Source organism: Muscardinus avellanarius (genome assembly GCF_963383645.1).
Source record: "Muscardinus avellanarius genome assembly, chromosome: 7".
Taxonomy (NCBI): domain Eukaryota; kingdom Metazoa; phylum Chordata; class Mammalia; order Rodentia; family Gliridae; genus Muscardinus; species Muscardinus avellanarius.
In genome coordinates, this window is record NC_137793.1 from 823,056 (window position 1) to 850,561 (window position 27,506).

Below are 27,506 nucleotides of genomic sequence, written 5' to 3' on the forward strand. Positions count from 1 at the left end.
TGGCTGCAGTGGGGGCGTGGGCGGGGCCGAGCACTCCTGGCCTCGGGGGGCACTGGCACTCCTGGGCTCATGGCCCCCTTGCTCCCTGGCTCTGCGTCCTGCTCAGGTCGCCTCCTTTCCCAGGTCACATCTCCTGGGCCTTTCTCTAAAGGGAAATGGGCCTCGATGGTGCTTGGGTGCGCCCCGACAGCCGTCCGCTCACCTAGGCTGCAGAGCCTCTCCTCCCCTCACCCTGGCCACATCTGCAAAGCCCCCTTTTACCATAAAAGCTGCTGCGCACAGGTGCCGGGGCAGGACCAGATACCCCACTGCCTGGCCCAGGGAGCCCTCTGTGTGACGTGACGCATACTCAGCACCTTGCCCCGCGTTCCCAGCACCCCGGGACGGTCCTCCCACCGGCTGCGGCTGGCCTCCTGATGCCCCCTGCCCTGGATACTGTCCCTCCCTCGGCTTCATCTGGCCGGTGCGGAGATTGGGCAGGCAGGCTCCACAGAGCAGGGCCACTCTCTGCTGACCTCGTCTCCCCAGGCTGCTCCTGACGCCGCCTGGTGTCCCTCTGCACCTCCGCCAGCCCCTGCCCGGAGCTGCTGCTTCCCGAGGTGCCGTCCACTTGCCCGCTGCCCCTCGACTTCCTTGGCCTGGCTGCACCCAGCACCCCACACTGGACTCCGTGCTAATGGCCGGTCAAAGCCACCTGCACCACTGTCCGAGGGCTCCCAGGTGGCCGTGAGACAGGACCCACAGGGCGCCCTGGGGTCTGGGAGAAGAAAGGCAGCCTCTGTCCCCTCTCCTAGCCAGGACCGTGAGGGGCCACCAGGAGCTGCAGGGAGCCCTGGCTGATGCCGGCAAAGCCAGAGTGTCGCACAGGCAACAGAAACTCCCGCTTCTCTGGTTTTTGAGGTGGCCTGGAAATCGGTCGTTAATGTGGGCTCGTAAGCCTGACCAACCAATTCAGGCTTTGCGAGGAAGCAGCCCGGCGCCCCGCAGGTCGCCATTGCGCCCTCTAAAGGAAGTAGAGAGGAAGTGGGTACAATCTGAGCCCCCAGCGTGAGACCTTTGGTTCATGGATAATGGAACTAAACACCCAAGTGAGATGCTGGAGCTGCCACCACGGGGCAGGAGACCAAGCGGGGTGCGGGACGGCTGGGGGCAGCACCGCGTGGCTGCACTGGAGGGGGGCGGGGTCTGAGCCAGGCGTTGAGAGAGACAAGGGTTTACCAGATGGCCGAGGTAGAGGTGGGAACGGGCTCCCACGCTGAGGGACAGCGGGTTCGGGGTCCAGGGGCTCCCTGTGCACACACAGCCAGCCTCAGCTACTCAGTGAGGCTTTCTGCAACTTAATGAGACCCTGTTTCAAAATAAAGAATCCTCCTCTCTCAGCCTCCCAAATACTGGGATTACAAGTATGCGCCACCACACCCAGCTTTTTAAATTTTAGTTTGAAACATGGTCTCTCTAAGTTGCTGAGGCTGTCCTTAAACCTGCGATCCCCTGTCTCCGCCTGGGATTACAGGTGTGAGCCACCATGCTGGGCTGAAATTGCATTTTTAAAACCTTGAAATCGTATTATTTTGAGAGTTGGATTCAGAGCTTTGAAAACCTCACTTGTCCCAAACTGAACTTGCTTGCTGTGGATCAGACCCTGGCTGACGTCGGGGTCTTCGCCGTCGACTCTGGGCTCCTGCGGCTGGGGGCTGGGGCCTGTCCCTGATGGACCGTGCCATCTTCCTGGGGGCGCACGCACGGCTGGAGCTGCACTTAAGCTCCTTCAGGCTGTTGTTGGTGTTTGGGCTTTTCCAAGCATGGCGAGGAGGGTCGGGATGTGGAGGTGACCCGGGCAGGACCCTGCTTAGATGGTTTCAGCGGTGTGGGAGGGTATGGCAGGCGAGTGAGCAGATGAGGAGTCACCTGTACTGGCCCCTGGCCAGCCCAGGGCTGCAGTGGAGGACGGCTGGGGTGGCAGGCACGCCCGCCAGGGCCCAGCTTCGTCTGCGGCACACCTGGGATTTGAACCTCTCAACTTTGCCCCCTCAGGCTGGTCTGATCCGGGTGGAGGAGGAGGAGTTCTTCATCGAGCCCCTGGAGAAGGGTCTGGTGGCGCAGGAGGCTGAGCAGGGCCGCGTGCACGTGGTGTATCGCCGACCGCCCACCCCCCAGACTCCTGCTCTGGAGGGGCCGCAGGCCCTGGATACAGGTAAGGCTGCGCAGGCGGGCGGGCTCGCGGGGGCACTGGAGGCCCCAGCTCTGAGTCCCCTCCCCAGGCCCAATCACAGCTGAGGCTGAGCCCAGGGCCAGCTGCCTGGTGGGCTGTGTAGCACTAGGGAGCTGGGGTGCTGGGGCTCTGTTCTGGCTTGTCTCGTGACAGGCAGCCCAAGCACCCACTGCTGCAGGCCTGGGGTTCCCTCAGAGGAGAGCAGGGCACCCCAAGGTCCGGCAAGTGTTGGGGAGCAGGGAAGACCTGCACCCCGGCCCGAGCGCTGTGCCCAAGCAGAAGGCGTCTCGTGCCCGAGACAGCCTCTGCCTTCTGCCTCTGCGCTGCAGGTCCCATGATGGCACCTGCTGAGATCAGCACCCTTCCGGGCTGCTCCCAGGGAAAGGCGGGGTGCTCTTCCTGGCCCCCCAGAGCACGGGGCCCATGGAGACTGGAGGTGCTCCCGCGGCGCCTGAGGCCTCTGTGCATAACTTTGCACCAGTGTGCTTGGGCCTGGGAGTGCAGAAGGAGCTGCTGGGCGGCCAGGGTGGCTGGCCACCTGGCCATGACCACACAGAGCCAGCCTCAGTGGCCAGCCCACCCTCCCCAGCGGTCTCTGGGGTTCCCGTCTGGTTGTAGCAAGGCCAGGGCCTGGTCCTGTCAGCCTCACGGTGCCCAGGGGCCCGCTGTGTAGACGAGGCCACCGTGGGTGGCTTTTGCCAGGTGGGTGGGAGCTGGGAGCTCAGCCCTCAGCCTCTGCCCTGGACCTCTGCCGGAGGAAGGCCTGACGGGACAGCAGCCACACAGGTGGCCTGGGATCTCGGGTCAGGCTGGGCTGGCGGGGTGTCTACAGTGAATGTTCTAGAGACCCCCACTGGGCCGGCCCCCAGCGCCGTGATTACCTGCTGTGCACATGCCTCCCGAGCTCCGGCTCACTTATTCTAGGCCTCCCTGACTTCCCAGCTTGACAGATTAAGTGGGCACAGTTTGGCAGGGCACCATTCCAATTTCAGGAAACCATGTGAGGTACCTTTGGAAAGGAAGGAATCCCTGGCCACCTTGGCCGTCGGCAGCTGGGCCCCTGGGTGCTGCTTGCGCAGCCCGTCCCAGCCCCGGCCTCCACCCCTGAGCTTTCCTGCGATGGTGGTGGTGGGGATGTGACCTTGGAGACAAGATGGAGACAAGGCCAGGGGCGTCCCGCCCAGGCCAGCCCCTTCCTGCTGCCTGCTCGCCAGCCGACCCCGGGCAAGGTCTGGCCGCCAGCCTCCTCTTTCTCGTAAGTCGGGGGGTTTGAGATGCTTGACTGACCCTCAGGAGCTCAGAGCCTGGCCGCCTTGAGCTTGGCTCTTCGGGGCGGGCTCTACTGCAGAACGGCTCCACCCCGGCCATGTCCCCGATTCCAATTCCATATGGTGCTTATCTGCCTAAGCACGGCCGCCCTCCCCCGGGCCTCGCAGTCTGATTTATTCTCTGGACTTTGGCGGGTGTTTCGGCATCTTCTGCTGAAGCCTCCCTTGTCCTCAGTCCACATGGACCAAGAACACGGGAAAGGAATCTGAAAGGCAGAAAAAGCCCAGAAACCGCTGGCCCTGGAATCCGCGGCGGTTCTCCGCCAGCCAGGGGCCAGGCTGGGCTGGAGGGTGGTGGGTGACCAGCCGTGGGGAAGAGCGAGCCTGCCAGGGTGGGGCTCCCCGCCTCCATCCCCGGCTGTACGCCCAGGGTCTCCAGCTGGGAGCTGGGCTGTGGGTGTGTGGAGTGGGGCGCGGCTGCTAGTCTGGACCACAGGATGTGGTCCGGGGCTTCGTCCTCTCCTTGGACACCCGTGCCCGGTGCCAGCACGACCCTGCATGAGGAACCATGGTCCACAGAGAGCCCGCCTCTCGTCCTTGCTTGGCCCAGGGCTGAGGTCAGCTGGAGGGGCCCACGCTGGGCCGAGGCCCCGGCGACCTCAGGGGCTCCGCGCTCTGTCAGCCTGGCCTCGCCGGGTCCCGAGAGGCAGCCAGGGTGCGGAAAAGCTGAGCCCTGTGAGTGGGCATAGCAAGGGGCACAGGGCCCCAGGACCTCAGCACAAAGCTGTGCGTGTGTGCACGTGTGTGTATAAGTGTATGTATGTGTGTATGTATATATGTATGTGCATGTGTATTTGTGTGTACATGTGTATTGTGTACATATATATGTGTATATGGGTGTGTGTATGTGTATTGTACATGTATATGTGTGTGGGTGTGTATGTGTGTACATGTTTATGTGTATATGGGTGTGTATATGTGTATGTGTGTACGTGTGTATACATGGGTACATATGTGTGTATGGGTATGTGTACATGTATATATGTGTATGGGTGTATGCATGTGTGTAATGTATATGTGTGTATGTGTGTACATGTTTGTGTGTGTATATTTGTACATGCATGTACATGTGTGTATATGTATATGTGTATACATGTATATGTGTGTAGGTGTGCGTATGTGTGTGCATGTGTGTATATGTGTACATGTATATGGACTTATGTATATGTGTGTACATGTGTGTGGGTGTGTATGTGTATATGTGTGTATATGTATGCATATTTGTGTATATGTGTGTACATGTGTGTGGGTGTATATATGTGTATGTGTGTATATGTATGTACATGTATGTGTATGTGTATACATGTATATGTGTGTAGGTGTGCGTATGTGTGTATATGTGTACATGTATATGTACTTATGTATATGTGTGTACATGTGTGTGGGTGTGTATGTGTATATGTGTGTATATGTATGCGTATTTGTGTATATGTGTGTACATGTGTGTGGGTGTATATATGTGTATGTGTGTATATGTATGTACATGTATGTGTATTTGTGTGTGCGTGTGTATATGTGGGTGTACATGTATGTTGCGTTGTATATGTGTGTATGGGCGTGTGTATATGTGTGTATGGGTGTGTGTATGTGTATGTGTATACATGTATGTGCATTTGTATGTGTGTGTACATGTGTGTATATATGTGTGTATATGTATGTACATGCATGTGTATTTGTGTGTGCGTGTGTATATGTGGGTGTACATGTATGTTGCGTGTGTATATGTGTGTATGGGTGTGTGTATGTGTATGTGTACACATGTGTGTGCATTTGTATGTGTGTGTCCATGTGTGTGTGCGTGTGTGTGTGTGTGATGCTGTGGTTTGGGCGTGCTCTGTCCCTGGGGTTCATGTGTGGAGGCCTGGTCCCCAGTGTGGTGGTGTTGAGGTCGCAGAGGCCTTCAGAGGTGGGGCCTGGTGGGAGGTGGTCAGGTCTTGAGGCCCTCCTCAAGGATGGTTCCGTGCTGGCTTCAGGGCGTTGACTGGGCTCGCAGTGAGTTGGTCCCACGAAGGCAGGGGGCTGTGAAGCAAGCCCACCCCATGCTGGGTCTCTCCCACACGGCCTTTCCCTCCCGCCCCCAGCCCAGAATCGGGGGCCAAACACTCTCGACTTGTAGCGAGCTCCGCCTGGTGCTTGGCCGCAGCAGTGGGAACAGACCCGGACCCTGGGGAGCGACTGTGGCTTGTTCATGGCTGTGATAGAATCCCTGAGGCACGTAGCTTTATAAAGAAAAGAGGTTTATTTAGCCCACGGTTTGGGAGGCTGAAAGTCCAGGATCTGGAGAGGCCACTGGCTTGGCCGCTGGTGAGGGCCCGAGAGCCCTTGGTGTTACAGTGGCAGGGGTCCGTGTGCCGGTGAGGGAGCCGTCTCCAGCTGGAAGCCAGAGCTGACCTAGGAGCTGGGCCTACCGGGGGGTCGAACCCAGGGCACTGGGCCTCTGGGCTCTACCCTCACTCCTTTAGAAAGCCATTTTTATTTTGAGACAAGGCCTCACTAAGTCGCTGGGGCTGGCCTCAATACCCTGATCCTCCTGTCTCAGCCTCTAAGTACTGGGTTACAGGCAGGTAGCACCACGCCCGGCTGGCCCACTCTTTTACCAGCACAGTCTGCAAGAGCACAGGGATCCTGCCGGAGCTACCTTACTCTCTGCTGAGGGCAGCCCCCCTCGTGACCTACAGAGCCCCCAGCCCAACCTCTCCAAGGCCACACCACCCCCACATCACAACCCCAGGGACCAAATTCCTAGTGCATGAAGCTTGGAAGACAGATCGCATCCAAGAAAACTCTGGCTGGACCCTGATATACCACGAGGTGCTGGTAGCGGGCGGGAACGTCCCATTTATCCATGGGGAGTGGGTATGTTGGGTCCCACGGGCAGGGGACCAGGTGGCCTTTGGGGACAGGAGGTGGAGCCATCTCCCAGGCCTCCTGGGGACTGTAGGCCTTTATCAGGCGTGAACGGAAAAGTGTCCAGACTCTGTTCTCTGCCCCCAAGGCCAGCCTTGTGCCCAGGGACAGTGTTTGGGGTGGGCATTCACATGTGTGTGCGCACGCGTGTGTGCACACGTACGTGTGTGCGCACTGATGCGTGTATGTGAGCCGGTCCAGTCCTGCGTTCTGGGCCTGCTCCTGAACCTGGGGCTCTTGGAGGGAGCCAGAACGCAAGTGTGGCTGGGACAAGGAGCCCTGCTCCGCACTGGGCACTGGTGGCCCTCAGGCCCCGCCCTCTGAGCCCAGGCCCTGCGGCACAGCCCCTGGGGGAGGGCGGGCTGAAGTCGGGACTTCCTCTCTTCCTGCTCAGGCTAGAGCCTGAGGCTGGTGGAGGTGGCCTGGGCTGTGCTTCCTTGGGAGGCCCTGGGAGCCTGTCCCCGCCTCCCTCGGCTGTGGCTCCTCCCCGTCGGCCCGTGGTCAATCTCCTCTTCTGTCTGTCCCAGCTCCCTCTGCCGCCCTCGGTGACGTGCAGGCCATCACACTGCCATCTCAGCGCGGTCATCCAGCGCGGTCATCCAGCGCGGTCATCCAGCGCGGTCATCCAGCGCGGTCTCCATCTCAGGCCCTCACTCTGATCCCATCTGCGCTGTCCTCTTGCTTTATCTGTTTCTCTTTTCATGTCATATAAAGTGACAGGAATCTGGGCCTGGTATCTTTTTTTTTTTTCAGTACTGGGGATTGAACCCAAGCGTTCTACCGCCAGTCCTATTTTTTATTCTTTGAAACAGAGTCTCACTAAGTTGTGGAGGGCCTCACTAAGTAGCTGAGGCTGTCCTCGAACCCTGATGCTCCTGTCTCAGCCTGCCAAGTACTGGGATTACGGTGCACCACCATGCTCGTCTAGGGCTCGGTATCTTTAGGAGCCACCAGTCAGACAGTTGTGGGCACCACAGGCTGGCTACACAGTGCACGAGGCCCGGGTCTGTGAGCACCATGGGCCGGCAGTCAGGCGGTGTCACACCTGGAGCCTGTGGCTGGGCTGCCGCCGGGCAGGGCGTAGGGAAGCCGGCCTTGCTGTAGGTGTTGGGGGCCTGGCCGTCCACGCCTTCAAGGGCTGAGCCTGGGGTTCTGCAAGGATCCCTGGGTATACCCTGGGCGTGTGGCCTCATCTCAGGGGTCATGCGTAGCATCCTGACATCCGGGGCAAGACTGCAAACTCAGTGTGCCGCAGACAAGACGGCAGCGGGAGGGGAGCCGCACCCACCTGGGCCTGCCTTTTCTCTCACAGCTTTAGATATAAACAGAGAATAGTAAAAACAGTGTGGATGCTGACGGCAGGCGGCCTTGGTCTGGGCAAGGGGTGGACTGGCCACGCCTTCCGCAGCCAGGCCCTTGACCTTGCGGAAATGTGAATTCTGAGGCAGCTGATTATCTTTCTGTCAAGAGAATTCAGATATCATAATTTATGTGAACCCTCCTGAGTTTAGTGTGGTTTCACATTTCTGAAAAGCACCATATGGCCCAAGCAAAATATGCACCTCCCCTCCCCCGCCCGCCCACACCCGGTGGCCTCTGAGCATCCTGCATGGCGTGGCGGTCCCGGGCATGCCTGGGAACGGAGGTGGGGCAGGTGGTTCCCCTCCTAGGGATGTCTGGCCGCAGTGCCCTCGGCTCCAGTTGCACGCTGCCCCGGGGCTGAGGAAGGAGAAGTCCGGTAGCCTTGCCAGTGACCTTGGCCACCTTCTTCTCCAGGAGCGGTGCCAAGCCGCCGCAGCATCTGTCAAGCCCGGTGTCCTCCCTGACGGGTGGAGGAGGCAGGACACCGCGGGAGCCGCTCTGCCCAGCCGCTGCCAGCGCAGGCCTGCCAGGGATTGAGGATGTGGCTGGGCGCTGCCGGCTGCCCGCAGAATCCCCACCTGGTGGCCCGCAGCCAGCCCTTCCCCACCCGGGCCCGGGAAGCCAGCTCTGCGCCCTGAGCCAGATAGGAGTTTTCCAGGCTGCTAGGGAACCCGTGATGGGCTGACTGGGGGCTGCGGCCTCGGGTGACCCGGGGCTTGGACAGCTGCCCGCGAGCGAGCGCTAGGCAGCCACACGGGTGTCAGGGGAAGGGGCCTGAGCAGGAGGTCTGTGTTTGGGCCAGCCTGCTCTGCTTGCAGTTCACAGGAGGAGGCCGGGAGGTCGCCCAGGCAAGAGGAATGCCCTCTCTGGATGGGCCGCAGGGCTGGGAGGTGGGTAGGACCCCACTTAGTGATAGCAGATCGCAGGCCTCGGGGCCGCGGTGGCCGTCAGGGTAGGGGCTAGGGGAGCCTAGCCAGGGCAGGCCTGGCAGGGTGGGCTTGAGAGCATGAGGTAGGAGAGATACATCGGGCCAGGCGGCCGTGTCAGGAAGCCTGTCCTCTAAGCAGCTCTTGGCATCTGCGTGTGCTCCCCGTGGCCGCAGTAACAAGTCTACCAGCTCAGTGGCTCAAAACAGCAGGATCGATTCTCTCCTGGTTCAGGAGGTCGAAATTCAAAATGGGTCTGTGAGCCTCCACCAGGGTGTGGTGGGGCTAGTGACCTCTGCAGACTCCAGGGAGAGGCCGTCCTGGCCTCTCCCGGCCTCCAGCCTCCTGCCTCCCTTGGCTTGTGGCTGCGGCGTTTCAGCCTCCGCCCCTGTGGACCCCGGCCTCCTCTTCTGCAGCCTCTGCCCCCTGCACCCCCTGCTCTCGCAGGATGCCATCACTGTGATGGGTCCGCTGGAGTTTCCAGCAGTCTCCCGGTCTTAGGACCCTCGTGGACTCAGGTCTGCGAGACGTGTGGGGTGGGATGTGGACAACTCCCGGGGTCCTGGGGAGGGTGGAGAGGCCTGGGCTGGACTTGCAAGCGGAGCTGGCACCCATGCCATGACCTCTCGTGTGCCTAGGGGCCGGCCTTTCGGAGGTGGCCCCAGGGGCTCTGCACAGTGACTCCACTCTGTCCTGCCAAGCTGACCCTGGCTGGCTCACTGCCCGTGCCTTGGTTCCTCCTCGTCCTCCTCATTTCACCACGGTCCGCTTCCACAGCCCAGGGCCCCGGGGAGCGCCAAGGACAAGCAGCGATTGTGAAGCCCAAGGCGCTGGCCCGGCTCCCGGAGGAGGCGCTTGAGGGCCGAGCACACCCTTGGCCGAGGGCACGGTGCCCCCGTCCCTCTGCGGCCGGGCCCTGGGACAGTTGCTAGGGATGCCAGGGTGGTGACGTGGCCTGTGCCGGGAGGTGGGCGGGGCTGCACTGGGAACGCCGAGGCTGCACATTCTCAGAGCCTGGAGTTGTCTGGGGTCAGGGCCCAGGTCCCTGTGGGCTAGGAGGCCGGAAGCCATGCAGGCACCAGGCGGGGGCTCGGGCCCTCCTCGGGCCCCAGGGAGACGCTATGGGGCCGTGTGTCCCCCGCAGTGCCAGCACATCCCTGGGCAGGCTGTGTGCTGTCTCCCGTGTCTGGCATAGCTTTAGCTGTCCCGGGTCTCAGGCTGCCTTTTCCCCGGGCTCCTATGGGGCATGTTTTAGGAGTGGAGTCACCAGACCTGAGAAGGCCCTGGTCATTGTCACCATGGCCAACGTGACCCAGAGGGCTTTGCATGTCTGACATCTGGAGACTGGCCAGCTGGGCCCGCTCAGGACATCCTTTGGGACTGGGGGAGGGAGGCTTTCTCTGTGCCCTGGTTGCCCCCGTGGACAACTGGGAAAGACACACGGCTTCCTGTGTGGCTGGGACACAGGGAGAGCCCCCAGGGTGGGGCCCTGGACAGGGGCCAGGTCCCATATCTTCCGTGACAGCGGCCACCATGACGGGACTGCAGAGACAGCTAGCGAGACACCCAAGGGGACAGAAAGCTCTTTCCTGGACGCAGCAGGGACAGGCATGGCTCAGAAACTGGGTTTGGTCTCAGGATCCAAACACTGCCAATTCGTACCGGCCGGAGGCCTCTGACCACAGGCTCCATTTCCTCTCCGAATTCGCGGCAGGATGGCAAACACTTCAACGCGCTCCAAGTGTTTTCTATAAAAATTTCCTATTTTCCTTGACCCATTTCTCTTTGAAATTATTCCCAAGCAGGCAGAGCTGTGTACTTGGCCCTGAGGCACTCCAAGCCGGGAAAGGTCACGCAATTAGGTAGAAACACGTGTCGGCTCTGCCCTCCCACCCTTGCCGCCCTTCTCTCCTCAGTCCTCTCTTGAGCCCAGAGCCATGGGGGCCATGGCTGGGGAATCGGGGCACAGGGCCCATCCTGCTTTCTGTGCTCACCCCGCACCCTGTGAGGAGCACACCAGCCTCAGGGCCTCCGCACCTGCCGTTCCCTCTGCCTGAAACAGGGAGCTGCGCTGGGTTCTTTGGGTATGGCGATTGAACCTGGGGCATTCTGCTTCCAAACTACATCCCTAGCCACATATATATTTTGAAACAGAGTCTTACTAGGTTGCTGAGGGTCTAAGTCGCTGAGGCTGGTCTCACACGCGTGATCTGCCCGCCTCAGGCTCCCAAGTAGTGAAATCATGTGCCTGTGCCCCACACCTGGCTCGCTGGGTCTCACGGAGTGGACACCTCACTGAGCCCCTGTCTAGGTGCTGCCTGGGCTTGGTTCTGGGGTCCTGTGTTGGGTGGGGCCCCCCAGAGGCCCGTGTGTTGAAAGCATGGTCAGCAGCCCTGTGGCAGGAGGAGGAGCCCTGGGGTGGGGGTGACAGGAGGGCGCTGGCCAGCGGGCGTGCTGCTGGGGCCCTGGGGACCCCACCCCGTCCTCATCATTCCTGATACCACGAGCTGGGCAGACCTCCCGCCACGTGTTCCCGCCGTGACGCACCGTGCTGCAAGGCTGGTGGAGACAGGGCTGAGGGCCGAAGCCTTTCCTCCGTCGGTCACGGCGGTGGAAGGCAGTGCATGGTAGGGCCGCCGAGACGCCCAGCTGCGGCGCCCCACGGGTGCCGAGCCGGTAGGACCTACAGGCGTCGGAGGCTTGGTGCCCACCACCTTGCGCTTCCCAGGCCGCAGGAGGCGTAAGAGCAGCAGTCACTGTAGTTCTTAGCCGAGAGGGATGGAGGACCTGGAGCTACAGCCCCCTTCGTCCCGTCAGTCCACTCTGGGGTCAGCACTGGGGATCTAGCCAGGGCAAGCTCCCCACCAGAGGCCAGCAAGGAGGGAGGCGCTGTGAGCCGGGCTGGACAATGGGGAGGCCAGCAGTGGGAAGAGTGTGCTGGGCAGAGGGACGGCAGGGCTGAGGCCGGAGGCTGGCACTGCCCGCAGGCTCAGCGCGGAGGCTGGCACGGGCCCTGTCCCCTGACTCCACGGCCGTACCCTCCCACCAATCTGCCCCACCTCAGAGGAAGCCGGTTACCAGGAGACAAGGTGCCGGCCCCGGGGCCTAGCGTCTCCGCCCCTGGGGAGCAGTGGGTGCCCCAGACGTGGCCCCTTGGGCAGGCGGGAGCACTGGCGGCTCCTCTCGCCCAGGCGACAGAGGCCGTGATTTGACCTTGGGTTATCAGAATGATGCAGTCCAGGCGCAGTAGATGTCCAGGTGCCCTGGCTTCTCTGGCAGGCCAGGTCTCCCTCCCTCGGCCGGCCCCCTTGCAGAGGCCCCGGGGTGAAGGGGCGCTGGGACTGTGCAGCTGTGTTGGGGCTGTGCAGGCCGAATCCTGGCACCCACCTGGCCCGGTGTGGGTGCTCTTGGGATGGGGCTGGGACGTCCCGGCAGCTGGCTTTGGGTTCTGTGTGAGTACCCATTGCCGGCCTGTGGGTGGAGGCCTGCGCCGCCCGGGTGCCCTGGAGGCCTGGCACAGAGCAGCCATCAGGGCTACTTGCTGAGTGACGGAAGGCACTGCGGAATCCAAGCGGCCAACAGACGCGCCGTCGGCCGGCCGGGCTGCCTCCCGTGGCCGCTCGCGGTCCCCAAATCCTTACCACTGCGGAGCTTTGCCGCTGGGTGTTTTGCTGGTCTGCCTTTAGTCCGTGCTGCTTTCTCCCTTAATTCGAGCTTTTGGTTGCTGGCGAGGGTGGGTGAGCGTCCCCTTTGTGACTTCCCCTTGAAGTGCTCGGCGTTTCTCTGGGGTCTCCGGTGTGGGTGAGCCTTTTGCTGTGTTAGAGACTGGCTTTGAGTGGCGTGGGTGCGGGCCGCCCCGGGCTCTGGTTCTCCTTTCCTTTCCAGTTTTGTTAGTGTTTGCTGCACAGAGACCGTCTCTCCGGAGCTGGGTCTGCACGTGATCCTTCCCCAGCCGCCTCCGAGCCCGGGGGGTGGGGGGGTGGGGGTGGGGGGGTGTTGCTTTAGGCTTGTCGGAGGCTGGTGCTCTGCGTCTGGGGGACACTTCCCCAGGTGAGTAGCCGACTAGTGACGTGGAGCCGTAGTCATAGGCGCGCTGGGTCCTGATGGGCAACCCCGCATCGGCCACGGGGGGATGCTGCCCATGGTGGACAGACCCACATTCCCGCCCAGAGACACCCCAAGGTCCGGAAGGAGCCAGAGCTGCCACTTCCAGTCCACCTGTGCGATGCTGGCCAAGCAAGGAGCAGGCGGCAAGGGGAAGGTAAGGGGTTCACCGCACCACCCCGGGCACCTCAGCTCACAGGGTCCTTGTCATGAGCGCCTAGGGTTAGCTGGGTTGCCGTGGTGCCCCCCATACAGGTGCAAAGTCCAGGCTCCGAGCCGGGCGTGGTGGCACACGCTTGTAATTCCAGCATTCAGGAGGCAGAGACAGGAGGATCGTGGTTGGAGAACAGCCTCAGCTACTTAGTGAGGCTCTTTGCAACTCAGTGAGACCCTGTTTCAGAATAAAGAATAAAAAATAGGGCTTTGGGTGTAGCTCGGAGGTAGAGTGCCCCTGGGTTCCATCCCCAGTACCGCCAAAACAAAAGAGTGCAGGCTCCGACAGGTGCCAGGTGCCAGTCGTGGGCCAGGTGGACACCAGGCCGTCTGACTCCTGCGCAGGTCAGGGGAACGGCTGACTCCGTGCACAGCTCCTTCCTGTCCATGCCAAGAGCTGGGGCTGGCAAGGCTTGGCTAAGAGCCCCGCGTCCTTGGGAGGCATCTGTGCGCCGAGCCAGAGCTCTCTTCATGAGGCAGAGATGCGCGCGCAGCAAGGTCGAGTCTCCGGGTCACTCAGCACATTAGCGGTGGGGAGGCGCCTTCGCTGGCGGCGGAACTGCCTGGCACAGTCAGCGCCTAAATAGCCGTGACAAGCGAGAATGAGCGTAGCGAGCCTAGAAAGCCCGGCCTCGTGGCCTCGTTCCTGGAGTTTCTCGAAGGTGTCCGAGGGCCGCCGCAGAGGCCACTTTTATTGCGACAACGTCGGGAACCTTCCGGGGCCTGCACGCTGCCTGCGCGCCCGGCTGCGGGCTCTTAATTCCATGGCGGCGGGCTGCCGCTGGGCCATGGGCATCGGGGCGTGTGGGCCTTTCCTGGCTCCATCTCCTCGGCTGTGATCAGGGCTGGCTTCACGGGCACCACCTGTCACCCAGGGCCTGGCCCTGGGGCCCTCGCTTGCTCAATGTCCTGTGGTCGTCCACCTGGCTTTTTGGCGGTTTCTGCGGCAGGGATCTGGTGTTGCCATCTTGCACTGGACCCTCCCTGTGATAATGTGGCTGGCTCTGCACAGCCCTCTACCGGGGCAGCGTCTCTTCCTGTGGCCACCTGGAGCTGTGGCCACACGCGGAGGTGAAGGACACCAGGCAGGGATGAAAACTCGGGGCTCCAGAGGTGCGGAGCCCCTTTTCCTGGTGCCCAGGGTCTGGGCTAATGGGTCACTGTTTAACCTTTGTCTTAGAAGGTGGGCACCGTCCTGCTGAGGCACACGCCTGTGATCCCAGTACTTGGGAGGCTGACACGGGAGGATCGCAGGTTTGCGGTCAGCTCAGCAACTTAGAGAGGCCCCTGGCAACCTAGTGAAATCTTGTTTCAAAATAAAAAATTAAGTAGGGCTGAGGATATACCGTGGAGTTAGAAAGCCCCCACATTCAATACCCAGTACTAAATACATACATACATACATACATACATACATACATACATATAAAAAAGAAATTATGCCCCATTTGAGAGAGAACTGGGGACAGCCTCTGCCCTGGGGATTCTGTGGAGCTGGGATTCGCAGCCAGGGTGGCCATGGCCTGGCTGCCCCGCCTGCTGGGCAGACCACACCCCAGCCTGATCACCCCAAAGTCCTGAAGGCGCCTGGCTGTCAGCCTGGCTCCTGGCCACGGGGTAGGAATGGGGCATCGTGGCCTGCTCAGTTCTGCCCCCAACCCAGAGGCTGGACTGTGGGCAGTCAAACAGGGCGTGCACAGCAGGGGTGAGGATGGGGACCCAGCCCTTGGGGTCAGGTGGGTCAGAGCTGGGTGACAGGGATCCTGGGACGTCCGGCCCTGAGGCCAGGAGTTGGTATCTGTGACCCTGAGGACGGGAGCAAAGCCGGAGGGCAGTAGAGGTCGACTGGGCCCAGTATGGGGCGCAGGCAGATGTGGGGGTGCAGAAGGGCCCCTGATGTTTTCAAAGAAGTCTGAAATCAAGATTTCATGTCAAACTTCTTCATTTTTAAAATGCCGGCAGTTAATTCAAAATTTTCACATCTGTGTACGGGCCGGGCGGCTCCGGGCAGGGGGGGGGTGCCGCCCGAGATTTTCACCGGAGCCCAGGACGCTCAGGGGTGGCCGGGCCCTGGCCTCCTGGATGTGCCTCGGCTGCCTCGGAGCTGAAGTGGACTTCAGAGGAATTTTTATTTTCATTTCGGGAACATTGTGAGAGACCTTTCCAGCGGCTCTGTCTGTGAGGAGAAATCTGTGGTTGTCCTGTTTTTCTTGGAGGCGGTGGCAGAGCTCATCTGCACCGCATTAGCAGGGTGTGTGGGGTGGGGGCTGTGAGGGAGGCCCCCTCCAGGCCGGACAGAACCTTGGATGGGATGGAGCACCCTGGAGCAAAGCTGGACCAGCCCCAGGACGGGGCCGCCCACCCCACAGGCCAGCCGAGGGAGCCTGTGCCTTGGTGTGCAATCCCAGGGATCTGAGGTCCAGTTTCCCTCTGGGCCCGTGTGCCAGAACATTCTCCAGACCCTACAGCTTGGACAGCAAAGGGCTGGACAGAGATGGCTCCACGCCCGTGTCCAAAGCGCAGGTCAGACGACAGTGTTCTGTGTGCTGCGTGACATCCTGGAAGTTGCTTTTATTCTTGACCTTTGTCACCAAGACTGGGCTCAGATTTGTCCCAGGACCTTGGGCTATGAAGGAGCATGTTGTCTTCCCGCACCCAGAAGACAGGAGCCCCATGGGCCACCTTAGAGAACTCGCGATGTGGCCTTTGGACTCCGGCCAGGGCTGGTCCTCCTCCACAGCCTCCTCCATGCCTGGGAAGCCAGGGTGCCCCCAGCCCAAGAGCTGCGCTGGGTGGGAGGGGCTCGGCTTGGCTCTGGCTTGCTGGGTGTCTGCTCTGGGCCCCCTCAGCTTCCAGGTTTGTACAACGGGGGTGTTGGACTAAAGCCGGGCATCCCATAGGAGGGGGGCTGTACCCAGGCTCCCTCCCCACCCACACCGAGTTTAATTTGACTCATGATGTCTTCATACACTTGAGCGTAAGCCGGGCGCGGTGGTGCACACCTGTAATCCTAGTCCCTCGGAGGCTGAGCCAGGAGGAGCCCAGGTTGGAGGACGGCCTTGGCAACATAGTGAGACTTAACAATCTAAAGAGACTGTTTCAAAACAAAAACAAAACAAAAGGCCTAGAGGTATAGCCCAGAGGTAGAATGCTCTGCTCCAATCCCCAGTACCCAAGACAAAACAAACAAACAAGAGAAACCTGGGTGTGTACTTAACAATAAGGCGCTGTCATTAAAATCTCACTTTTTGGTTTCCCTGGGAAGATAAGAGGCTGCCCGCAGGCCACGGCGGCTGTGTCTCTGGCCAGGCGCAGAGCCTGTCTCCTGCTGTCCTGCGTCATCCTGGCGCCGCCGGCCTCGCGGGCAGTGGAGACCTAGACTCCAGGACGGGTCACCTGTGGCTGCTGTCCTGGCGTTTCCAGCAGCTGGCTCTGGCCTGTGTCCTCAGAGTGCCCTGCGCCCTGATTCTGGCTCCTCGAGCAGGGTCCCCTCCTCCCCCTTCAGGCGCTGTGGTGGCCCGACTTCTCTTGCCAAGTTATGTGGATTCCAGATTCAGGGGGAGGTGGCCCCCAGGCAGCCGAGTTGGAGTTGAACTCGCCCTCTCCCCTCCCTCCTTGGGCTCTGCTTCCTGTCCTGCTCTTGGTCCTGCCCACCCCTTGTAATGGTTTGGATTTAGGATGTCCCCTCGGCCTCACGGAAACCAGGCAGCCATGTTGGAGGTGGGTGTGGGTGCTAAGGAGGCCCTGGGGTGTGGCCTCGGGAGTCTTTAAGGTCCCTCCTTCTCTTGTTTTGGCTTCTGCCTCGCTCCCTGCCGCCATGCTGTGAGCGCCACAGGCCCAGCCTGTTGTGGACTGAACCCTGGAATCTCCAGGACCGTGATCAGATCAGTCTCCCTCCTCTGCGCTGAGTGCTCAGGCCCATTGGGTCACCGCGGTACAATGCTGAAGGGAGGCAGTCGGTCCACACGTGCGGACGGGCATCCTCAGCTTCTCTTTACCCTCTAGAGCTGACCTGTGGTCAGCCCGATCAACCCCCACCCCAGGATGCCTAGAAATCGTGACAGAAGGAGGGAGACAGCACAGCCTAGCTTCCCCCCGACTGTGGCCTAGGTCAGCTGCCACTGAGTGAGGTGGAGAGTTGCTCACCGTCCATCTGCCCCTCCGTCCTCTGTCCACCCACCCGGTCAGAGCTCACCTGTCCATCCGCCCCTCTGTCCTCTGTCCACCCACCCGGTCGGAGCTCACCGTCCATCTGTCCCTCCGTCCTCTGCCCACCCACCCGGTCAGAGCTCACCGTCCATCTGTCCCTCCGTCCTCTGCCCACCCACCCGGTCACTCAGCAGGTTCTGGTGAGCGAATGTGTATGTGCCCCCCGAGGCTGTGAAGAGTGAGAGAGACAGGGGCGGGGGCCTGGCGTCAGCACGGGGAGGTGTCCGTGGCCTAGTGGCTTAGAGAATGTGCCTTGGGCTCGAGTCACACCCCCAGCTGCGCGTTTATGTCTCCGGGGCGCACATGAGCCTCGCCTCTGGCCTTTGTTTTTAACTGACTGATCATCCCCGTAGCAATGCGTGGTGCGGAGCGTGCGGCCCCGGCAGCACTGTGCAGCCGCCCTCTCTCTCGGCTCCGGAACATTCTCAGCAGCGTTGGGAGACCTCGTCCCCATTAGCAGTCGCTCCCCGTCCTCTCCCCGCGGCCCGACAGGCACAGATCCGCAGCCTGTCGCGGCTCTGCCTGCCCTGGACTTTCTTAGGGTGCAGCCGTCGCAACAGTGGCCTCTGGGGTCTGACTTCATCCTCTGTCTTTTAAGAACAGCGTGTCCGCCGGTTGCGGCCTCCGCTTCACCAGCACGGCTCCCGTCACTCGCTCTCTTCCTCTATGCCGGCCGCGGCTCAGTCTCCCCCTCACCCCAGAGGCTCCGAGGCCCCGCAGGAGCCATGCTCTGCCCTTCCTTGCCCCGGCTGTGTGGGTCCTGGGGCAGGCTCCCTGGGTTCCCTGCAGGGCGGGGACCAGGACCAGACCCACGCTCCTCCGTGGCTCAGGACCACGGCACTTCTCTGTTCACCTCTGGGGCCCTCCTGAATCAGAAGTGAAGGGGCCGCGTTTGTTTCTTCGGAAAGCCTCTGCTTCTGGCCGTGTCGCCCACTTCTGGGGTCAGTCCTCGGGACTCCGTGGAGGAGTGTGAGCCAAGGACGCCCTGCACGGGCATGTTGGACAAGAATATGCAACAGGAATGCCGAGTAGTACCATCACCGCGGCGTGCTCAGGAGCAGAAGGAAGTCCCCGCGTGCCAGTCGGGGCTCTGATGCCCCCAAACAGCTCTGAACTGGCCAACGTAGAGTCAGTGTGGAACACGGCAAAATCGCCACTCTCAGCCCTGCCCCAGACGAGGAAAAGACCCCGGGCGCACCGGCCTGGCAGAGCTGCCACGAGGTCCAGATCCTGAGCTGGCCTGCATGTGTGGTGTGAACCGGCCCTTGGGGCCACGGCAGGGTCGTGCAGACAGCCCTGCCAGAGAAAAGGGGGGATCGCTTTTATACGGAAAGCTAGGAAGGAGAAAGAGGAACCAGGAAACACCAAGACAAGCTGGAGCCCTAGAATGAGGGAAGCAGGTGGTGCTGTGTTAGCGATTGGCAGATAGCGATGGGGTAAGCCTCGGGATCACGGGGTAAGCCCCCGGGTCAAAGCAGAGGTCGTCGCAGCAGACGAGCACAGACACGCACATCGCCAGCGACCCAACTCCAGTGTCAGGGCCGGGAGAGGCTGGAGGCGCGGAGACAACTCCCAGGCAGCTGAGGACAGCTGGCATCGCTCTCTCAGTCTGACTCAGTAGACTTGGAGACAGGAGACGAGGCTGAGGAAGACAGGTCATCGCTTAACGAGGGAGGGTTCAGCGCCCAGAGACGACGCAGCGGCTCTGAAGCTACAATTCACTTAATCACATAGCCTCTGAATTCCATGCAAACTCTGCTAGAAATAGCGGAACAGACCCATCTAGCCTCATGTTGGGGAGGTTTCACCCATTTTTTCCAATTAGCATTAGATTAAGTAGACCAAAAAAAAAAAAATCACCAAAGATAAGTAAGTTCTGAATAACAGAACTTAATAACCAAGATTAATTTAATAGGCAGGGATAAATTTTGCATCTGACCAAGAGAGGTTACGTGTTTCTCTCAAGCAGAGACACTACTTGTAAAAATCCATCAATTAGGTACAAATCTCATGAAAATTCAAAGAATAATTATGATGTAGGTCTTGCTTCCTGACCAGCATGCCTTGAAGTTAGAAGTTAATATCCCCCCCCAATAAAAATCTATATTACTTGGAAATTAAAAAAGAAACCTCTTAAATAATTCATGGGTCAAAAAGAAAAATCAGTCCTAGCATTTGGGAGGCTGAGACAGGAGGATCACGGTTTGCGGGCTGCCTCAGCTACCTGGTGGGGCCCTCTGCAACTCATTGAGACCCTATTTCAAAATAAATAATAAAAATAGGGCTGGGGGTGTAGCTTGGAGGTAGAAGCTCCTGGGTTCCGTCCCCAGTGCAGAGAAGAAGAAGGAGGAAGAGGAGGATGAGGAGAAGGAGGGAGAGGGAGAGGGAAAGGAAGAAGAGGAGGAAGAATTAAAAACAAAACTTTAAGCCAAGTGTGGTGGGCACGCTTGTAGTCCCAGCATTTGGAGGCTGAGATAGGAGGATCACGGTTTGCAGTCAGCCTCAGCTTCTTAGTGAGGCCATTTGTAACCCCAGTGAGACCCTGTTTCAAATTAAAGAATAAAAAAATAGGGCTGTAGGAGCTGGGTGTGATGGTGCACACTTGTAATCCCAGCATTTGGGAGACAGACCTGAAGATTGCAATTCGTGGACAGCCTCAGCTACTTAGTGAGGCCCTCCGCAACTTAGTGAGACCCTGTTTCAAAATAAAGAATAAAGAACAGAGGAAGGGGTGTAGCTCGGAGGTCAAATGCCTTTGGGTTCCATCCCAGACCCGCAAAAAAAAAAAAAAAAAAAGGGCTGTAGGGTAGGCTCAGAGGTAGAATGCCTCTGGGTTCCACTCCTGGTGCTGCAAAAAAAAAAAAAAAAAAAAAAAAAAAAAAACCCACAAAACAAAAACAAAAACCCAGAACTACCCAAACTCAACAGCAATAAAAGCACTAAAGCACTAAGTAGCATAACTGGGGCGGACATTTAAATTGAAAAAAATTAAAGTGATCCATCTCTAAGCGCAAGAAGTTAGGGAGGAAAAAGCAAACTTGACCCAAAGGAAGAAGGAAGTGGAAGGGAGTGGGATACAAATCGTACAGGCAGAGGATAGAAACCGTGGAGTCTTTTGTTCTGATGGTTGTCAGGAGGGCAGAGGCAGATGGGCAGAGCTTCTGCGCTTTTCAAGAGAAGTCAGAAACGTGTCCTGCAAGAAAGTCCAGAATTGTGAAAAAGTGACGCGGCGGTAGGAGCCCTGCCGGGCAGGCGGACCTTGCCTGCGGCGTCTTCTCTGACTCCTGCCTCCCCTTCGACAGCTCTGGGCGCCATGTGCCTGGGACTCCACAGGTGACTGGCTCAGGACACTGGCCAGTCCCGAACTCCGCGGACAGCCAGAGGTGCGCGCGGGGACAGAGCCGCATCCCCAGCCCCTCTGCGCACACGCCTGCTCCAGTGACCTGGCCTGTCTTCTGTTGCCGATACACAATACCAGAGACGGGGCAGGTGATACAGAGAAGAGGTTTATTTCGGCTCAGGGTTCCAGTCCAAGGTGGAGGGACCGCGTCTGGGGAGGGTCTTCTTGCTGGGAGGGTCCCAAGGCCAAAGACATAGAATAGTGCGTGCTTCTTCTGGTCTCTCCCTGTTCTTGACTCAGCTGTGGGGCTTCCCCCTGCTGACCTCGGCTCATCCTTCAAGGACCTCCCCCTTTGAACGCCGCCTCCCACTGGAGAGGAAAGCCCAGCATGAGGTTTGGAGGACGAAACTCATCCAGACCGGGCAGCCCGTGTCTCCTCTCAGAACGTCTATCTAGACAGGTGTTTTGTGTGGACAGACACTTTCATCACTTTTGAGTCCATATCTAAAAGGAGAATTTCTGGGGCCCAGCGTAAATTTATACATTTTGTTTTGAAGCCAAGCATGCTGGCCCATGACTGTGATCCCGGGCCTTGGGAGGCTGAGACAGGATCGCAGGTTTGAAGTCAGCCTCGGCAACTTAGCGAGGCCCTCAGCAATTTGGCGAGATCCCATTTCAAGAATAAAAACTAAAAAAATGGGGGAGGCTGGTGGTGTAGCTTCAAGATGATGGAGCGCCCCTGGGCTTAAACCCCAGTACCAAAAAATTTATTTTATTTTCAATTATCATGTATAAATTCTACATACTAATGAGATATTTTGTGTAGTAAAATTAATGGAGATGAAAGACGTTATGCTAAGTGGAATAAGCCAGTCATGGGGTCTTTTTAAGAACTGTCAGGCTCTTTCCCGTAATGCCATGCGGTGCGGCCCCCAGGGCCAGGACTGAGGACACCTGGCGCACATTCCTTCTGACAGAGACCAGCTCCGTCCTGTGGGGTCTGTCCTGTGGTCTCTGTCTCGTTGGATGACTCTGCCTTCTCAGACGTGCCCCATCTATTTCATCTGGAAGCTGGCACGGTGGTACCACCTCTCAGTGGGTCCTTGTCTTAAGAAGTAGAAGAAAGATTCGCAGACATCAGGACGTGAAAGTGGGGAGTTTATTTTAAAGGGGGCAACAAGCGAGGCAGGTTGCCCCCGGGGGCCTCGCGGGCGCCAGAGCCCAGCAGAGCCTCCTGGCACTGCCCGAGCGTAGCCGGGGTCACCCTCTGTCTGCGCACCGCCTTTCCCCAAGTCACTCGGCCGTCAGAGAGAGGCAGGGCTAAAGCTCCAGCCTGGTGCTGGGCACGGGCGTCATGTGTGTCATAGACCTTGTGTGTGTAGACATTAGCCCACGGGCAAAGCCCCTGTTGTGTGTGTAGACAGTAACTCATGAGCAAAGCCTGTTTTCCGTCTGTGTTTCTTGCCGTAGTTCCCTGAGGTCACGAGGCCGTGTGTTGTGTTTGCTCCCTGGGCTGCCCGTAGCAGCAGTCTAAGGCCCTGACATGTTGGCCCCGCGTCTCCACGTGCAAATGCTCCTGTTCAGGTCAGATGGGCAACACAGGAACTCTCCTTGGGGGCGCGGGGCGGGCGTCTGTGTCCCGCGAGCCGCGTCCTCGGGGTGCCCAGTGCCGGGCTCCTCAGGAGGGTCGAGCGCTGCTCCCGTGTGAGCCATTTCTCCCGCTGTCCATGCCGAAGTGCGCCTCCCATCGGCAGAAGAGCAACCCCTGAGGTTTTGGGGGCCGCACGGTCAAACCCTGCCTGGCTGCGAACGCTTCGCAGAGCTCTGCTGCTGCTACAACAGGAGGGCTGTTTACACACAATATCAAAAGGAGAGAGAAGGACCCCTCTCTCCAGACACGGGGGGCTCAGAGACGGCAGGGTTAGAAAGCACAGTGGTGCACGCCTGCAATCCCAGGACCAGGGAAGCAGAGCCAGGAGCATTGCAGGTTCAAGGTCAGCCAGCAACTTAGCCAGGCCCTGTTTCAAATTAAAATTTAAAAAGGATGGTGGGTAGACTGCAGAGGTAGAATGCTCTATGGGTTCAACCCCCAGGTCCCCCCAACAACAAATAAAAAGAAAGAAAGAAGGTGGGTCACGTGGCTTGAGCCTGGCCTGTCTGACGCTGCACGGGGTCTCTGGAGCCTCGGGCATTTGTGGGCCCGTGTGAGGGGCCGCGGGTGAGTGGACATGGCTTTGCCTCTGTGCACAGTGCCCCCAGAGGTGGCCAGGGACCGCGGGCATCTGTGGGTGTCCCTGTCCTTCCCCTGCAGAGGCCGCAGCGAGGGTGATGTGGACAGTGCCGTGGCCGTGGGGACGACGCTAGGCTGTCGTGTGAGTGACATGCTGGGCATGGTGGACATCAGGCGGCCACGCAAGGCTCGTCACCCAGGCTGCTCACTCCCCCTGCTGGCAGTGCAGCTGCCGGCGGCCACCCGGGCCTGGAACTGTGCAGCTCTAGACAGCCACACGTGGCCCAAGGCTCTGTTAAAGGGAGGGCGGCCGCCCGAGCCACCCACAATGTAAATTAGATTTTCCCACTCCTCAAGGCTTGTTGCTTGCTATGGGTTGATATTGCCTGCACCAGGAATGCTCGTCTAGTGAATTTTCCAAACTGTTTTCATAAATCTTGAATTCTTTATTGTTTTTAGCCACTGAAGTCTCTGTTTTCTTGGCTTAATAGTCAGCGTTGACAGGCATTTTCTTTTCTTTTCTTTTCTTTTCTTTTCTTTTCTTTTCTTTTTTTGGTGGTACTGGGGTTCCTGGAAGCCCTTCTACCTCCGGGCTACACTCCCAGACCTATTTTTACATTTTTATTTGGAAACAGGGTCTCTTAAGCCAGCGCGGCTGGCTTCGAACCTGTGCGATCCTCCTGTCTCTGCCTCCCAAGCGCGGGGATTACAAGCGTGCGCCACCACGCCCGGCCAACAGGCATTTTCTTAAATGCCTGAGACGAGGTGGGGTGGGGACGCCGGCTTGGCCTTTATAGCTTGGCCCTGTTGGAGCATTCGGTGCTGAGCCAGGCTGTTCACGACTCTCAATCAGCCTTCGCTTCCTGCCAGCTCAGAGCCTAAGGTCAGCAGTTGGGGTCCTCTCAAGGGGAGCACTCACTCAGCCCTACACACGTGGTCTTCCAGGATCCCTGGAATACACAGGAGCGTTCCCAGCCTCTTCCTTCCCAAGCTTCTAGATCTGTTTATTGAACACCCTGTCCTGACTGTTACACTATCTTGTCCCAGGTGGCTGGAACTAATATATGTGCCCCGGGGAGGTGTCAAGGCAGGGCAAGCAAAGGCAAGCTTCCAGACAGGTCAAAACACGTCACCAAGCTGGCTGTGGTGGCACACACTTGTGATCCCAGTATTTGGGAGGCTGAGACAGGAGAATCACAGGTTTGAGACCAGCCTCAGTAATTTAGTGAGACCCTGTTTCCAAATAAATAAAACAGGCTGAGGGTATAGCTCAGAGGTAGAATGCCCCTGAGTTTAATCCCTAGAACCCCCCCCAAAAAAAACCCAAAACAAACAAACAAAAAAACATGCCACCACGATTCTGTGGGACACCGTTCTTATTGCTTCCCTCTAGGACAGTTAACCTGAAACTTAAGATGGAGAGGAGCCTGTGGTAGACAGGTAGGTTAAGCACAGCAGCAGCCAGGTGTGGCGGGCGTGCCTGCGACCCCAGCACTCGGGAGGCCAAGGCAGGAGGATCACAGGTTCAAGACCAGTCTCAGCAATTTAGCAAGACCTCATCAATGTAGTGAGATCCTGTTTCAAAATAAAAATTAGAATAGGGCTGGGGGTGTGGCTCGGAGGTAGAATGCCCCAGATTCCATCCCCAGTAGTGCGTGTATATGCGGACACACGCACACGCCCCACCGCGGCACTGCTTTACTGAAATTCAGCAGTTTCTTTCTTCATTAAGTATTCCCTGCTTGTTTTAAGTTTTTGATTAAATTGTGGAATTCCACAAAAGCTCGTTCTGATAGATTTGGTGGCTTGCTACTTTTGTGAAGGAGCCAACCTTAGGAGTTCTCTTTTATGTCATTTTGGTGATATCCACTCCCTTTTATATATCTCTCAACGTATTAGGGTTGACTGTGCATGCCTGTGCGTGTGCGTGTGTGTGAGCCCACAGGTATTCTACCTCTGAGCTACACTCCCAGACCTATTTTATTTTTACTTTGAAATGGTCTCGCTGCGTTGCTGAAGCTGGCCTTGAACCTGCGATCCTCCCTTGTCGACCTCCTAGGTACTGGGATTACAGGCATGTGCCACCACACCCAGGTTGCTTTCATATTTATATTAGCTTAATCCAGTGAGCTAGAGGAATACCGCTCTTCTACGGCATGATTCCTTCGTCCCTCCCTTTTTACTTTTTTTTTGCCGCACGTCTTGTGTTCGCTATCTATTGCTCTCGTGACCAGTTGTCGGAAACGTAATGGCTTATGTAACGGGACTTTATTATTTTACAGTTTTCAAGGTCTGAAGCGGGTCTCACTGACCTAGAGTGGAGTCTTGGCGGGGCTAGGCTCCCTCTGGAGGCTCGGGGAGGCCGTTTCCTCGCCCTTTCCAGGTCCGGCGCCCAGCGGCATTCCTTGGCTCCGGATGGCCTTCTCACCTTCAGAGCCATGCACCTCGGCCAGGACCCTCCCGTGCCGTCTCCCTTCTCCCTCTGCTCCCCTGCGCGCACCTGTAAGGCCCCCGAGGCTCCGCCAGGCCACCCAGGACAATTCTGAGAGTAGACGCATCTGACTTAAGCCTTTAGCTCCCCCCGTCACGTGGTCTGACATAGTGACGGTTCTGGTGAGGAGGACGTGACGTTTTGGAAGGCCCCCACTCTGCCTGCACACGCCGCGTGCCCCGCAGCCCCAGCCACACGTCGCTAGAAGCATTACCTCGTGTAATGCGTATTCAAAGACGCCAAGGAGGGAGCAGGGCCTTCAGTGGTTGACATCCAGCGGGGCTTTAGCCGCCCGTGCAGGTGCTCGTCATGTCCCTGGGGCTGGTCGCTCTCTGCTGTTCTGTTCTTGCTCCAGGACAGCTTTGCTCTCACCCACTTCCCGCTATTATTATTAACTATATACATTCCGCAGGGTGGGGGTCCAACTGCACACACATGTACACACGTTTACGACTGTTCTTCAAGTCAGAAAAGTGAAGAAGAGAAAGAAATATCCACATATACTCTTACGCTTAAAGATCCATTTACTGCTCTACCTATGATGCTCATTGGTTTTTGTGTCTGAGAACTCAGATTAGCCTCTGGGGTCATTTGCTTTTACCCTAAGGAACTTCCTTTAGTATTTTTTTTATACTGGAGATTGAATCTAGGGGCATTCTACTCCCAAGCTGCACGCCGAGCCCCCTTTTTATTTTAGTTTTATTTTATTTGACACACAGCCTCACCAAGCTGCTGAGGGTCTAGCTGTGTTGCAGAGGCTGGCCCGGAACACTGGGTCCTCCTGTCCCAGCCGCACAAGTACTGGGTTTACGGGCATGTGCGAGTGTATTGGGCTTAATTTCCTTTGAGATGAGTATGTGCTCAACAAATTCTCTGTTGTTATGTATTTGGGACTGGCTGTGTATTTCACCTTCCTTTTGAGAGAGAGTTTTGCTGGCTATCAGAGTCTGGTGTGATGGTTTTTGCTCTGTTCCATTGTCTTCTATCTACTATTACTTTTTAAAGCAAAGTCAGCTGGTTTTTGTTTGTTTGTTTGTTTTGCGGGTCTGGGGATGGAACTCAGGGACATTTGACTTCTGAGCTACACCCCCTGCCCTATTTTTTATTCTTTATTTTGAAACCGGGTCTCACAGAGTTGCAGAGGGCCTCGCTAAGTAGCTGAGGCTGTCCGCGACCCGTGATCCTCCAGGTCTCGGCCTCCCGAATGCTGGGATGACGAGCGTGCCCACCACGCCCGGCTCGCAGTCAGCTGTTCATCGCTTTGGGTTCTCACATGTGACAACTCATTTTTCTCCCGCCACTTTCAGAACGTTCTCTTCTGTCTTTCAGCATTTTCCTATGACTTTTGTGGTGCAGAGATCTGTATTTATCCTGTTTGAAGTTGGTTGAGTTTCTTGGCTACATAAACCAATGCTTTTCATCAGATTTGGAGAGTGTCCCGCTACTGTGTCTTCTGCTTTGTTTTTCCTGGTGTTTTGTTTCCCGGTCCTCCTCTGGGCCCCGTGTCCTCTTGGCCTACATCCACTTTTCTTCATTCTTTCCTCTACCACCCTTTAATTGTGTGTCTGTGTATCTATTTTCAAGATTCTTTCTTCTGCCAGGTCAAATATACTGTCATGTCTCTTGACTCTTTTACCTTTTAGCTCCAGGCTAGCATTTGATTTTTAAAAGAAATTTCTTTCTCTTTCTTGATGTTCTGTATTTGTTGAGACTTTGTCATTGTAGCTCCTTTCTTTCCTTTAATTGTGGTCTTTTTTCAGTCTTTAAATATATATATTGCAATACTGGGGATGGAACCCAGGGGCTTCTACCTCCGAGCTACACCCCCAGCCCTATTTTTATTCTTTATTTTGAAACAGGGTCTCCCTGAGTTGCAGAGGGCCTCGCTAAGCAGCTGAGGCTGGCGGTGAACCACGATCCTCCTGTCTCAGCCTCCCGAATGCTGGGATTATGAGCATGCGCCACCACGCCCGGCTTTCAATCTCTAAATATATTTTAAACAGCTTCTCAGAAATCTCCCTTGAATTTGATTTCTGACCCTTTTTCTGGCATGTTCTTTGGCCTGTTTTTTCCCCTGAGTGTAGCTAGTGCTTTCTTTCTTCTTTGTATGCCCCATTTTTGTCACTGAAAGCCGGGTGTTTTAGGGAGTATGCTACAACTCGGCGTGCTGAGCACCCTTCTCCT

At 57.8% G+C, this 27,506-nt stretch overlaps 1 protein-coding gene across 1 annotated transcript in view; it reads left to right on the forward strand.

Annotated features, from left to right (window-relative positions):
- The window catches only part of ADAMTS2 (ADAM metallopeptidase with thrombospondin type 1 motif 2), a gene marked incomplete at both ends in the record, with an annotated part of 161,897 nt that overhangs the window by 55,651 nt on the left and 78,740 nt on the right, over nucleotides 1-27,506 (forward strand). Inside the window, one exon of the mRNA XM_080699349.1 lies at nucleotides 2,035-2,194. Within this exon, the coding sequence (XP_080555475.1) occupies nucleotides 2,035-2,194 (160 nt within the window). The remainder of the gene's footprint in view (nucleotides 1-2,034; nucleotides 2,195-27,506) is intronic.